Below are 13,277 nucleotides of genomic sequence, written 5' to 3'. Positions count from 1 at the left end.
CAGGAATACACAAGGGTGACTGCTGTTGGTCACCTACTCGGACTGTGCCCTCAGCCCCTGTAGGTCTCAGTCAAATGGCCCCACTCAGGGAGGCCTGCCTTCGCCGACCTGTCTGAAGTTGGCACTTGCCCTCCACAGCCCCTCCCCTTACTCACTCTTCGCAGCACTTACTACCTCCTGACCTACCAGTAATTTTTACTCGTTCTTCCTGCTGATTGCTTCCTTACTAGACTCTAAGCCCCACAGGAGGGATCATTTATGCCAGTTTTGTTCACTGCAGTATCCCAGGATTTAGCACATTGTAGCACTCGGGAAGTTCTTGCTGAGTGGATTAATCGAAAGCCTCCAGGTTTCCCTGGCAGCCGCACCCTCCCCATCCATGCCTGAGGCACCTAGTGGTGAATTCCACGTGGGCAGGGGCAGGTAGTGCTCTGCTCACCGCTGAGTCCCCGACACAGAGCCAAGCGGATGGTGGGTGCCCCATAAACACGGGTTGGTAAGAAAAGAGAAACAGAAGCGTGTCTAATTCATGTCTGGTTCTCAGCACCCGGTGGAATACGGAGACCGGGATTCTCTCACGCACGCAAAGACAGTGAGCGAGTGCCTGCTTACACTTTACATCGTCCTTTTTTCGTTTACTTTTTTTTTTTTTTTTTGTCTTTTTGCTATTTCTTGGGCCGCTCCCATGGCATATGGAGGTTCCCAGGCTAGGGGTCAAATCGGAGCTGTAGCCACTGGCCTACACCAGAGCCACAGCAACTCGGGATCCGAGACACGTCTGCAACCTACACCACAGCTCACGGCAACGCCGTATCGTTAATCCACTGAGCAATGGCAGGGACCGAACCCGCAACCTCATGGTTCGTAGTCGGATTCATTAACCACTGCGCCATGACGGGAACTCCCACTTTTTTCGTTTACTTTTAATATTAGTTAAAAAGCTGACCCAAGGGAAGGCATGTCTGTTGCTCCAGATTATCCTGTGCACCTTCTCACAGACACAACCACCTGGCACCCAGACCTCAGGCCTGGGACTGCAGATTCTCCCGATGCTGAGGGCTTCCTCGGAGCTGTGCTCCAGCCAGGGTGGGGGGTGCAGAGGGCATGCGCAGGCACAGAGGCAGCTGGGCACCCCCCTCCAGCAGACACACAGAAGTGGCCCCAGGGAGCAGGTGAAGGTTCCGAAGTAAGAACTGATTCCAAATGCACATGTGGGTGTGGACAGCAGAGACCCACCTTTCCAAGCAGGCCAGAAGCCTCCGCAAATAGTCTCCCAGCCACAGCCCTGCCCTTGCCACTTTCCTGGCCTGAGCTGGAGCAGGGGGAGGCCCTCCTAGTTCCCAAACAAAACACACGTACTTAAGGGCTAAAATAGAATTATACAAACTTATTTTTATTAGCATCTAGCAAGAAAAAAAAAAAATCAAGATTCCCTCCCTGCTGCAGCCCGACTTCCACCACTGAGCCCTTGGGAGCAGCCCTGCCCAGGCAGCAGCTGCTACCAGAGGTGTCCTTGGAGCCTGGGCACCTGCGCACGGCCACCCCTGTGCCTGCGAGCTGACCACAGGCCCCTTCCTCCACGATGCGGGGCCAAAAGGGCATCTGGTGTTTCTCCAGCCCTCAGCTGTCAGCTTTGGGAACTTGGAAGAGATCGGCGAGGTCCAGCAGAGCCTGGCGGATGTGGTTCCCGAAGCGCTGGGCGTTCTGCGCAAGTCAAGAGCTCAGAGCAACTCCAGGCGAGCCTTGCCCCTCTGTCCCCACAAGCAAGCGCTCTTCCCCAGCCAGACAGGACCCTGGGGGAGCAGGGGAGACTCACCGTCTCTGAGCTTGAGAACTTGCTGGAGACGTGGAAGAAGATGGTGTTCTCGCCCGCGATCATGTAGGAGACCCCGTAGCCGTCATCGGCCACCTGGGGGCAGCACGAGCGGTGAAGAAAAGAGGTAAACCAGCCCTTGCGGATCTGACGGCCAAGCTGCTGTCATCCCTGCTCCGCCCGCAGGATTCACAGGAAGGGGCCTCCCCCAGGAAACGGTGCCGAAATGGAACAGCTCCGCCCCAGGCTGCAGACCAACCCCCCGCCCCCGGAGCCACGACCTCGAGTTCCCTCGGGGTGTGCAGGATCACTGCCTCTCTCCAGGGTCTCTGGCTCCCTGACAAACCAGCCCACTTGAGAGGGAGCACAAGGTCCTAGGCAAGGCCGCTCCAGCAGAGGTGGGGTTCCAGCTGCCTTTCATGCTGGGGTCAACAGGACCGTGTGTTTCCATGCAGGGCAGGTCCGGTTGTGCTCCTGCCTCTGGTCTAAGCTTGAGGCCCTGCGCTCTCTACTGAACCCTCCGGCCCCTGGCCCTGCCCGCTTGTCTGCTGTCCAGGGCACTTACAGGGCCAAAGCCGCCGCCAGCACCCAGGTGATTGGGGTACTTGTTTGGGTCAAACATGCGGATCTGGAATTGGGCAATCTGGCTGGTGGAGAGGCGCCAGGGTTCTGAGAGCACCTGCAACAGGGAGGCCCCAGCAGTCAGATGCCATGCGCTCTGCCCACACCTGCGGACAGGTGAGGCCCGAGCACCTGTGTGAGCCAGGCACCGTCCTGGCTGCGGATATGGAAGGGATGGAATGCAGGACCTCCCCGACTGCTGCCCCTGGTCCCCAAGGTCTGTTCTCACTGTCTCTGCGGCATCGGCACAAAGCCCTCAATCACGTGGCCTGCCAGCCCCCTCCCTTCCTGCTGTTCCTCAAACACCCACACCCCTGCTTCAGTGTCAGTGTCCAGGTCCTGGAGGTGCCGAACACGGATTCCCTTTAGCCTCTGCACCTCTCTCACGAGCACTGTCGCCACCTGACACGTCTGTCTGTCCAGCTGCTCTCACGAGGACACCAAGTCCATGGGGGGAGGCTCCTGCTTCATGCCAGGTCCGCAGGCCTGGGTGGGGTGTGCAGCGGGAAGGCTGGGCCCAGCCGTCCAGGGCAAGTGCGGGAACAGGCGGAGACCCGCGGGGAGCCGGCGTGAGGACACGCCCATCGACACTGACCTCAGCCAGGAAAGGGGAGCTGACCCCCAGGTACTTGGAGACCACGTAAAGGCAGAAGAGGTGCCTGTCGATCCCAGCCCCGGTCATGGCCAGGCGGTACATATTCTGGTGCTTCTGGGCAGCTTTCCGGAACAGATCTTGCAGGTCTGCTTTCTGGGGGCAGAAATGGAGCAGTGAAGAGCAGCCCTGACCCCCACGCCAGCAAAAGGCCGAGGGGTGCCCTCACCACAAGGCCGGGGGGCGCTCACCACGCGGCGCCCCTCCACCATGGCCTGAACGAAGGCTGTGGACTCGCGGGTGCAGGACCGCACGGTCTCTGTCCGTCCCTCCCGGAACATTCGAGTCATCGAGGCTTCATAGGTCAGGCAGAACTTGCCCCTGTCCTGGGGAACACAGAGGGGTGAATCTCCCAGGCAGCTCTGGGGCCACCCCACTGCTCAGCGGCCGGCTCCTACCCGGAAGTAGGCCAGCTGCAGGGCGATCTGCACGAAGGCGTCGGGGCTGGTGCGGCACTTCTTGATGAGGCCTTTGCCAAAGGGCAAGAACTGGAAGCAGTACAGCTCCACGTCGTCCGCCAGCGCCTTGGCCACCTGGTAGGAACTCTCAATGACCGCCTGGCACTGCCGAGACATGGAGAGGTCAGCTGGGGGCACAGCTCTCCAGCAAGAGCCCAGGGTCACATCTGTGAGGCCTGAAGGTGAGCAACGGATGAGGGCGAGGCTGGGCGGGCCGGGTGTTCAACGCCCTCAGGGGAGGAGACCGAGGACAGGCCGGGGGCCAGGGCGCAGGGCCAGGCTGGGCTGCGTGCGGGAGGGGGCGCCGAGAGATGCTCATGGACAGAGAGCTCACACCTCATGTCTCTCTCGAACCCTCAGATGACCCTGGGATCTCTGTTTTCCCTGGGGCCTGTCTGGACCGCGAGATACCGGTGACCCTTCCCGAGTGGGGCTGGGACAGAGAGGAAGGCACAGTGGGCTTGTCACTCCCACACGCCCACCCCCACCCCTTCTTGACTCACACACCTGCTCAGGAATGTCCCACTGCAGCCGCTGAGGGGGTGCCAGCATAGGGTTTGGTTTGCCCAGACAGTGCCCCGTCTCTGTGTAGCCCAGGTGGAAGGTATCCGTGCCCAGGACGAACTGCGGGGGGGGGGAAGGTCCAGCTGAGAGGCCATCCGCGCCCCCCCCCCCACCAGTGCCCCGCAGGACCCTCCCTGGGCCTCTTACCTCCCAGAGGTGCCCAATGATAGGGGCGTCTGCCCACGCATGCTCTGTGTTGAGGCCCAGCTGGCCATTCTTGAACGCGATGAGGGTGAAGGACTTGTCAAACCACCTGCAGGGAGGAGGTGGGCGGTGGCGCAGAGGCGGCGGAGGGGCCCGGAGGGGCCGTGCGGCAGCAGGCCCGGGGCAGCGGGTACCTGTTGTAGCAGTTGCCGTGCAGCAGGGCCTTGCCGTAGAGGCTGAGGCTGGCCTCGTCTTCCGGGTCATAGTGGTGAGACTCCTCGTCCAGAGCCACAAAGAAAGCAGCGCGCTCGATGGCATCCAGGGCAAACTTGTTCTTGCCAGAGCTGAAGAAGGCCTGGCGTGCCTGCGCCCACTCCACTCTGGGGGCACGAGGGCAGTGTGAGCAGTGGGGCCGCCGTGGGCACGAGGGTGCCTCCCAGCATCGGATGGGGTCTGGAGCTGGGGTGTGATGGGCTGTCCCCACCCTCCGCACACCCTCACCACCTGTCAGAGGTCACAGCAGCTAACCTGCTGCCGTTAGTTCCAGCACCCCTCACACCTGCAGGTCCCGGCTGACCCAGAGGACGCCGGGCCGGCACGACCCTCCCTCGGCCACGCCTCTGGCCTTGAGCTCCAGGGTGCCGGGTGGGCCCCAACGCCTCTCCTCAAGGCACCTGGGACATGGGCCTGGATGGTCCCTGTGGTGGGCCCACTACCTTCCCCCTGCAGTGAGGGCTGCCAGCTTTTCCTCCCCAGGCTGAGGTGGGGAGGGGTCGTCCAGAATCCTCTGGAACTGCAGCTCCAGCTCGCAAGGCTTGAGCAGTCGGGAGCCCTCGTAGAGCCACACCTTGAAGAAGCGGCCCTTGTGGTAGACGGCCACGTGCCTGCTGTCTGTGAGGTGCTGCAGTGTGTCTGGGACAGAGGCCAGGGGCTGGGCTGAGGCCGGGAGGCAGGGAGCACCTCCTGCCCCCTCCAGCCTCGGTCTGGGTGGCTAGGTGGACCCCCGCTCTGTCAGGCGTCTGCCTCGCCTTCCTTCCCCTGGGGTGGGTCTGCGGCACGAAGCCAGGCCCCATGCAGGGAGCTTCTGCATCTCTCATTTAAGGCCAACAAGAGTCCCTCGGAACATGTCGCAGAGGGAAACCAAAATTGCCGGAAATCACACAGACTGTCTGGCATCGGGAATGCAGGCTGCTGCTCTGGCGGCCCCTCCTCTGCCACAGGCCCCCGGAAGGGCAGCTCCCCTGCCCAGGGTGCCCTGCGGGGGAGGGGCCCCGCCCTGGGCCTCGCAGGGTCCCAGTCCCAGAACCGTGCCTAGAAACAGCAGGGGTCTGTCTCCGTCACACCCTGACCCTCTTTCAACGTCACAGGGCCCTGAGGACCGTGGAGACCGGGAGCGAGCACAGGCACCCGGCTGTGGCGGCCCACGGCTGGGAGGAGGGCTCCGTCCCGCGGCCAGTACCTGTGTCCTTCCCCGGGATCCGCGTGGTGTTGAACATCCGCTCCATCTGGTAGGAGCACATGGGCACGATGCCTAGAGCCATCACCTGGGAGGAAGGGCCAGCTCGGCTCAGACTCGGGCCTCCCCTCCCGGTCCCGCCCTCGGCCCGACCTGACTCACAGGCTTGATGTCCTCGCGGTCCAGTTTACGGCGATACATGATCATGGCGTGGACAGCGTTCCCCAGGCGGGCCGCCTGCACGTCTGTGCTCCTCATGAGCACCAGGTCCTGCCAGGAGGGGGCAGAGCCTGCAGGAGGCTGCAACAGGGGCGCACGGCGTCTCCTCCCCCCAGTCTGTCCTGCACGCCCCACGAGGGCGAAGAGCCAGAGATGAAATGCGTAACCGATCACATCATCCCCGCTCCAGCTTCAACCTGACCTGCTTTTCCAAACGCACTGTATTTGTTGGTGTTTTGTTTATTTTTCCACCACTACAAAACAGCCTAAAACCTCTGGTCTGGACTAGTTGTGTGCAGGTTTTTGGAGGAGGCAAAGATGAGCATGCTGCTTCCTCTGTGCGTCAGAAGTGGGAGAGGGCGGCAGGGAGGCCCAGCTGGCTGTGCACAGCCTTGCCCTGGGAGCAGAAGGGCCAGTCACATGGGGTGGGACCAACAGTGACCTCCTGAGTGCTAAGAAAAACAGTTCTGGCTCTGTAGAGGGACACAAAGGAAGACACGGTGAAGGAAGTTCCCTGGGGATGGCGTCAGGACAGCTGGGGAGCTGTGGCTGGAAAGCTGGTGAGGGAACCAAGGAAAGAAGTGACAGAGCCTGGGCTGGGCAGGGCAGTGAACCTCTGGGAGTGACAGTGTCAGCTATGGGGTCTCCTGGGCTCCCCAGACCTCCTTGGGCCTGTGAGCTGCTTCCTGACTATTCTTCCAGGACATGCCCCCACCCCCATCTTCCCTTTCCTCCCGGCTGCCCTCCAGAACCTCCACTAGCCCAAGGAAACCACGAGGGCTCTGGGTTGTCCTTCGGGTCCTTTGCCTGGAGACCAGAGCTGGGGACAGAGCTGAGCCCACAGGAGCCCGTGTGGCTCTGGCTCTTACCATGACGTAATAGTTGCTGTTCACCATGAGGGGGGTCCTGCCTCGAAGGTAGACGTACTCTTCCCACCAGTCACTCACCTGCGGGCAGGTGGGAGGTTAGAGCTGGGGTGCAAGATGGGGTGTGGGCAGCCAGGACACAGGGCAGGTGGAACTCACATAGTTAGTCGCCCACCATGACTTGAGTACCAGGTACTTCTGCAGCCTGGGGGCAGTCTTCTCCTGGAACTCCTTGGCCAGCATTTCCTTCCGGCTGTATTCCTCGTCATCCAGTAAGTGCTGCACAGATTCTAGGTACTATCCAACCAAGTCATTGTCAGTGCGAAGGCCCGTCAGCAGCAGTTGCCGCTGACCTCGCCTTCTTCCAGCCCCAGCCCCGTTGCTGCCTCCCAAGCCCACTCTTTCCTTATGTTCGGACAAGCCCTCTGAGTCCAGCCTGCCCTGCCCACTGGGAGGCCTGACCCAGGCCCTCACCCGATGAATCGTGGCTGGCACGCTGGGCACAGGAAGCTTGGGCAGAGATGTCTGGAAACTGTAGAGCATGGGCCGCCGGCTGGACAGAAGGCGGACACAGATCTGGGGGTACACAGCAGGGGATGTTGAGGCAGAAGCCGGGGGAAAGAATGGAAACTAGCAAAGGAGGAGCTGTCCCAGCCCCTTGGAACCAGGATCACCCCGGCTCCAGCGTCAACGTGACTTGCTTTTCCAAATGCACTGTATTTGTTGGTGTTTTGGAACCAACACCAGTGCCCCGCTTGGCTGTCCCCTCCAGCTCAGAACCCAAAGCGAGGCCCCAGGGTCTCCAACCAGATGCCTGAACCCCTTTCACCAGCTTCTGCTCACAGCCCAGACTTTGGTGACGCGGCTGCTCTGGCCGTGCATCTCAAACATCCAACCGTGGTAGGAAAGCAGCAGTTTCAAGGTTTGGCGGAAGAAGAAGATGCCTATCATCCAGACCCCCGTGGAGACGACAGCCATGCTGAGAAGTGCCCGGGTCTGTGGGGTCCAGTAGGGGCCATATCTGTCAGAGAAGGGGGGAGGATTGCAGGGGGCCCTTCGAGGCCAGCCTCAGGAAAACTCTGACTGTCCGGTCCTGATGCATGTGAGCCAGCCTGGGGCAGAGGCACCAAAGGTGGACCTCCTCCCCGGACATGCTTACATCTGAGCATCTGAGAGTGCGTCACTCACGACGTTACAGAAGTGAGGGCCGAGATGGCTGCCCCAGCCCCATGATCTCCAGTGGCTACTGTCCTCTATCTGCCCAGCTCAGGAACTCAGCCTGGGAGCCCGCCCAGCCCTCTCTCACCGCCCCACTTTTTACCTCTCAGGAAGACATCTCTGGATGTGATTGACCAGCCCCATGGAGATGTCCACGTTGTAGTAGGAGGAACCCGCTGTTGCCGAGGCAACAACCAGCCAGCTGGTGGGGCTGCCAGGGTACACCCCCCTGAGGATGCCATTCTGTGGGGCAAAAATGGGCATGCTCCCAGAGCGAGAAGCACTGGGGTAAGCGGTGCCTATGTGGTCTTTGTTTTTACTCCTCTTTCATGTCTGGTGTCCCCCCCACACCTGCAGCACCTGATCACTGTGCCCCAGGCCCCTCCCTGCATACGCCTCTCCTCTCCACACGTTGAGCACCCCTCTGGTGTCTGCACTGCTGGAGCGTGGTTTCAGATCTACCAACCCAGGTGGGAGTGGAGGACCTTGACAATGGGCAGCAGCTGACACCTGGCCTCTGCCTCCCTGAAAGGCTCTATTCTGCACCTGCTGGGAGGAGGCGATCAGAACCACCTGCACCCACCTTGATGCGAATCAGACGTTTCTTCCAGGAATTGATCCCGGACAGGTAGATATGTTTCAGGGCCTCCCGGCTGAGCCTGAAGTCGACCCCTTCTGGGGTCACTGTGAATTGGAAGGCCACAGCCTGGTGCGCTTCCGCCATCCTGGGGGTTGGTCAGCACCTGGGAGGCGGCAGGACCGCGCACGGGCAGAGGCTCAGCCGCCCGCGCCGAGGCTCCGCCCCCCGCCATTGCCCCCCCCCCCCCCCCCCCGCCTGCGGGTCCGGGGGCCCTCCCGGCCCCGCAACCGCCTCAGATCGTCGCGCGAAGGCGCAGAGGTCGGGGGGCTTGAAAACGTCAGGCGCTCCAACCACAGGGAAAGGCTGCCGAAGTCGGTCTGGTGGGGAGGCGGGATCTCAGCAATCCCGGCCCTGCCGCCTGGGGCCCTGGCACCCCGGCACCTTCCGCGACACCCCCACCCCACCGCCTTGCCGGCCCAGGTCTTTGCCACCCTCCAGCTTCACTCACAGAAGGGCTTTGCTCCCGTCCGCTTGTGGGGCCAGTTGCTCTGGCCGTGTCCCCACGTCCTTCAAGCCCGGCCACCTAAGTCCCGCCCTCGCCGGGAACCCGACACACACTCCCAAATTTGGGGTGAGAGAACAGATGGGGGGCGGCAGCCAGAATCTACCCGCCTCTCTGTGGCGAGAATCAGGCGTGGCGGGGGGCAGTTCCTCCAAGCCGAAGACTGTTCAGAGGTCTGGGAGCTGGGGGTGGGGGGGGCAGTGGGTCTCACGTGAGGATGGTGGCATTAGAGCTAAAAATAGCCTAATGTAGGGAAAAGGTCGTCAGTGTGTCAGCTGTGCCTCCTGTTCCCTGATCTCCAGCGCCCCGGCTGGGCAGCGCCACCCCGGGGCCCTCTCTGTACCCCATTACTCCCCAGAGCCCCCCACCCAAGTCCTCAGAACGACTTCTAAGCTGCAGCAGGGACCAGGGAGAGCAGGCAGGGGCTCCAACTGGCAGGATAGATCCCTAGACACTTTCAAGCCCAGATCGTCCAACGGCCGTGCTTTTCAGGAGGGAAGTTGAGGCTCTGCACAGTGGTCACTGTGTCATCTGCGTGCAGTCCTTTGTGGGACCTTCTGCCGCACCCAAGCAGGGCAGGACAGGGTGTGAAGGAAGAAGCTGGTTTATTGTCTTAAAGCACACATCCCAGGGCTTCTGCCCACTTGCCCACGGTGGGGACCTGCTCACACTTGGGGCTGGAGAGGCCAGCTTCCTCAACCCCGGTCTCACGCGGGGGCTCAGCCCAGTCCCCAGGGTCCTGCCCTGGAGGCTCCGGGAGAGATCCCAGGAGCTGGGAGGTGGAGCATCAGGATGAGGGCTGGAGGCTGGTCAGCTGTGCCTTCTGCTGGAAGTAGGACTGGAACCGAGACTGGGCATACTCCTAGGAAAGGAAACCCACCCACAGACTGGTGAGAACACTCGGCTCCCCACGCCTCCCCACGCCTCCCTCAGTCTCCCCCACAGGCCCCTGCCGCGCCCCCTTCGCGCACCTAATTCACTCTCCTGGGTTACTTACCAAGTAGCCAAATTCTATAGTGGACATGGATGCCTGGAGAATGGACCAGAGACCCCAAAAGAAATGAGATGCCAGAGCGTACCTGAGGGGCAGGAAAAGAGGGCTTCAGAGCATGTTTGGCATTGCCTGAGCCCCAGCCCTAGACTGGAAACTAACGTCTCCTGCATCATCCTAACCGCTGCCCTGTCCGGATTCTTCCCACTCTCACGGCGGCCCGTCAGCCTCGGCCTCCCCCCTGGCTGCCAGCCCCCTCAGTGCTTCCACCTGACCTGCGGCTTCCTCAGGCCCCCTTTCCTCTGCCCTGTGCCCCACCCTCTTTCCTCACCGATTAGCCTCTACCAGCAAATCCGCTTCCAGTTTCCTCTGCTCCTCCTGGGAGATGGTTTCACCTTTCTTTACCTCCGCCAGGTAGTGGCGAATAAAATGGAGCTGAAATCAAAAGATAAGAGTCAGGAAATGGGGAGACTGGGGGCATTTCCCAGGTAACACCCTTCCCCACCGTTCCTTCCAGACTTCACTTTCCTTCTCCCTCAGAGGCCAGATCCTGCTCCCCAACTTCTGGCTCACATACCTGCTGTCCCCGGGTGGGGTAGTCTGCAGGCTGCGCTTTGTAGAAAGGCCACTCCTCGTGCGTATAATCGTAAACCCACTCACAAAAGTGGTTCCCAATGTCAAAGCCCCTGGGGGAATAAGGCAGATAGTGGGCAGCTAGGATGCAGAGAAAAGCCTGGTCTGCTTTTCCAGGGCGCTGGGAACAGACCCCCATGAAGCCGTCCTCTTAGCCTCACCTGTAGTTATAACTGCTATACTCGAAATCAACCAGCATGAGGCTGTCGGCATTTTCCGGCTCTGAGAGCAATAAGATGTTCCCTGGAGGAGAGTGGGTAAGGTTCTGGTCACTCCGGGGCCCTCTGGTCCCCCCACCTTAGGCTGGGAGACTCAGATGCTTTCTCCTACCTTCCTGGATGTCGTTGTGGCAGAAAACCACTGGTGATGGGGTAGTGTCTAGCAACTTCCTGGAGGGGAACAGGGGCACAGGTCCTGAGCAGGAGTGATGAAAGGAGGGTCTGACCCACCCTCGTGGGCTAGGCCTTGACCCCAGCCCTCAGCAAATCCTGCAGAGGCACCACGAGGTTCCTGGCACACCTCCTATGAGCTTCGGTCCCTGCTGTCCCACCCCATCCTGCCTGCCCTCACCTGAGGCTGCCCATTTCTTCCTTCAAGCTGTACATCTCCAGCAGGTTCATCTGGGGAAGGCCAGTGGGGGGCAGGTCCTGGATCTGCTTTAAATACCTAAAGCCCCAAAACAAGATACATTCACCCTGCTGTCCTTTTCCTCTACCCCAGGCCAAGCTGTCCTGCCCGTTCTGTCACTGACGCGTCTAGGGATCAATGGGAAGCCTGTTCTGTGAGAGACCACGCTAGACAGTGGGACGCCTGATCCACTCAACTGGAGGGATGGCTCGACCACTGGACGCATTCGGCTACAGTCCAGTGTAGTAACTGCCAGCATGAGGGTCCAGCCTGAATGCAGGAGCCCCGAGGAGGCCCCTGACTCACCGCTCCATAGTCCCAAATAGCCAGTGAGGCTCCTTAGTGAAAGGCATCTCCATGCCGTGGAAACGGGCCATCTTCGTGGCAATGGCTGCAGACAACACTGGCTCTCGAAGCTCGTGGGTCTTCAGTGGCCGGCTCTGCACCCAGGAACCTATCAGGGTGGTGAAGGGGCTGGGGCAGGAGGGGAAGGGTAGGGAATGGGGGGAGGGAGTCAGGGGCTGGGGGAAGATTCCCTACCTGGGAGTAAGGGACGTGGAGGCAGACATTGGGAAGGGGGATAGGGGCTGGGGAAGTCAGGGCCGGGCTGGGCTCATACTGGGATGTACTGTTCCAGCCGGCCCTCCGGAAAGACTCCGTAGAGCTGGGGGCCCAGCGCCCGCTCTGCAAGAATGGCGAACATCACACTTTCAAGGACCAAGGAGTCCACGCCCTGAAAGAAGATGTACAGCGAAGGGTTCACAGTCACAAGGTCAGCAGCAAAGCGGCGCTGTCACCCCCGGGACCTTCAGCTTGCTCCTCCCATCACAGCTGGGACTTCGGGTTCTATTGCCTAGAGGCTCCGGAGCGCGGGCATTTCTACCATAAAAACAAAGTACTTAGGCCCTGAGCCTGAGGATCCCCAACTGTGCAACGGAGACAGTACCACCTGCCACTCTTAGGTGAGAGGTCCTAGGCCACCGGCCACCGCGGCCCTCACTCCCTCCTCACCTGCAGGATGGCCCCATACAGCCGCAGCAGCACCTCCCGGGGCTCCTCGCCAACACTGGGCAGGTGGTCCGGCAGCGAGCAGCGGAAGAGCAGGTTACTGAGGCCTCCGCTGCAGACCCATAACAGGGTGCGCGCTCAGCCCGCCGTCCGCTCCGCTCCCCAGGCCCGGGGTGCAGCCCCCGCGCCCCGCCCCCGGGCCCCCTCGTCGCAGCGGGCACCATCCCGCTCCCGGTCGGCAGAAACGCTGAGCTTCCCAAGGGCCTGAGCCTGAGCTGAGCCTGACCCCCACCTGCGCACCGGAGGGGCTGACCCCTGACCTCCTACCTCACGGGGTCAACCCTCAGCTCCTCCGGCCGCACTCGGCGCCAGGCCCCGCCCAAGTACTCCCGGCACCACTGGTAGGCTCGGCGCTCGGCGTCTCGCGACCGCGCGGAGCCGCGCCGCCGGCTTGGGGCCGCGTCGGGGCATTTAGACTGCAGCAAGCTGTCCTTGGCCAGGAGGCCTCCGACAGCCCCGCCTCCGGCCACAGCTGTCCCCTCGGCCGCCATGGCGCGGGTTCCACCCGGCCCAACGCCCGGCAGCTCTCAGGCCCTTCGGGCAACCTCGGCTCCTTCCGGCTGCGCTCGGCTCCGCTCGGTTCCGCTTCCGGCCAGCCTGCGCGGCTCTGGTCGTCTTCGGGTCTCCCCGGCTCCGTTCCGCTCTTGGCGGCGCCACTCAGCTCGCTAGAAGACCCTGTTTCGGGGGCCAGTGCGGAAGGCTGGGCCCCGCCCCTGTCCAGAGCAAAGGCCAATGGCCTCTCTCTCTGGGCAGGGCTGCTCGAGAGACAGGCCACTGTTTGGACCGTAACCCGGAAGCAGGAAAT

General features: G+C 61.7%; 2 protein-coding genes across 4 annotated transcripts; both read right to left on the bottom strand.

The window, feature by feature from the left end:
• Positions 1-1,372: 1,372 nt before the first annotated feature.
• CPT1B (carnitine palmitoyltransferase 1B) lies at positions 1,373-9,162 on the bottom strand. Of its 3 annotated transcripts, none has more exons than XM_021091195.2 (19): positions 9,100-9,162; positions 8,595-8,754; positions 8,115-8,254; positions 7,637-7,814; positions 7,268-7,369; positions 6,953-7,090; positions 6,797-6,874; positions 5,871-5,978; positions 5,712-5,796; positions 4,969-5,164; positions 4,447-4,632; positions 4,256-4,361; positions 4,052-4,168; positions 3,485-3,649; positions 3,278-3,412; positions 3,030-3,182; positions 2,379-2,492; positions 1,817-1,909; positions 1,373-1,704 (listed from the first exon to the last, which is right to left on the bottom strand). In XM_021091195.2, the coding sequence occupies exons 2-19, from the start codon at positions 8,733-8,735 to the stop codon at positions 1,621-1,623; spliced, it is 2,319 nt and encodes a 772-aa protein (XP_020946854.1). In that variant the 5' UTR covers positions 8,736-8,754; positions 9,100-9,162; the 3' UTR covers positions 1,373-1,620.
• Positions 9,163-9,737: 575 nt separating this feature from the next.
• On the bottom strand, positions 9,738-13,276 carry CHKB (choline kinase beta). Its single transcript, NM_001206360.1, is given in 11 exon segments — positions 9,738-10,015; positions 10,151-10,232; positions 10,476-10,579; positions 10,722-10,830; positions 10,939-11,020; positions 11,108-11,166; positions 11,348-11,443; positions 11,711-11,844; positions 12,024-12,137; positions 12,416-12,524; positions 12,740-13,276. Coding segments are annotated over 11 exon segments (1,188 nt in total). The 5' UTR covers positions 12,964-13,276; the 3' UTR covers positions 9,738-9,940.
• Between the last annotated feature and the right edge of the window lies 1 nt (position 13,277).

The sequence above is a fragment of the Sus scrofa genome, chromosome 5 (assembly GCF_054392235.1).
Source record: "Sus scrofa isolate SSC_HxYL_T2T_F1_AM1 chromosome 5, Sscrofa_HxYL_maternal_Yorkshire_Landrace_v2.0, whole genome shotgun sequence".
NCBI lineage: Eukaryota > Metazoa > Chordata > Mammalia > Artiodactyla > Suidae > Sus > Sus scrofa.
The sequence above is the reverse complement of the archived record's forward strand: the minus strand, read 5'-3'. Positions and strand labels throughout refer to the sequence as shown.

Bases quoted from the DNA above. Each gene is read 5' to 3' on its own strand.
- CPT1B (XM_021091195.2), bottom strand. From the start codon at position 8,735: ATGGCGGAAGCGCACCAGGCTGTGGCCTTCCAATTCACAGTGACCCCA. The intron at 7,815-8,114 runs GTAAAAAGTGGG...CTTCTCTGACAG, and splicing joins CAGAGATGTCTTCCTGAGAG to ATATGGCCCCTACTGGACCC. The intron at 5,979-6,796 runs GTAAGAGCCAGA...CCCTCCTGGCAG, and splicing joins ACAGCAACTATTACGTCATG to GACCTGGTGCTCATGAGGAG.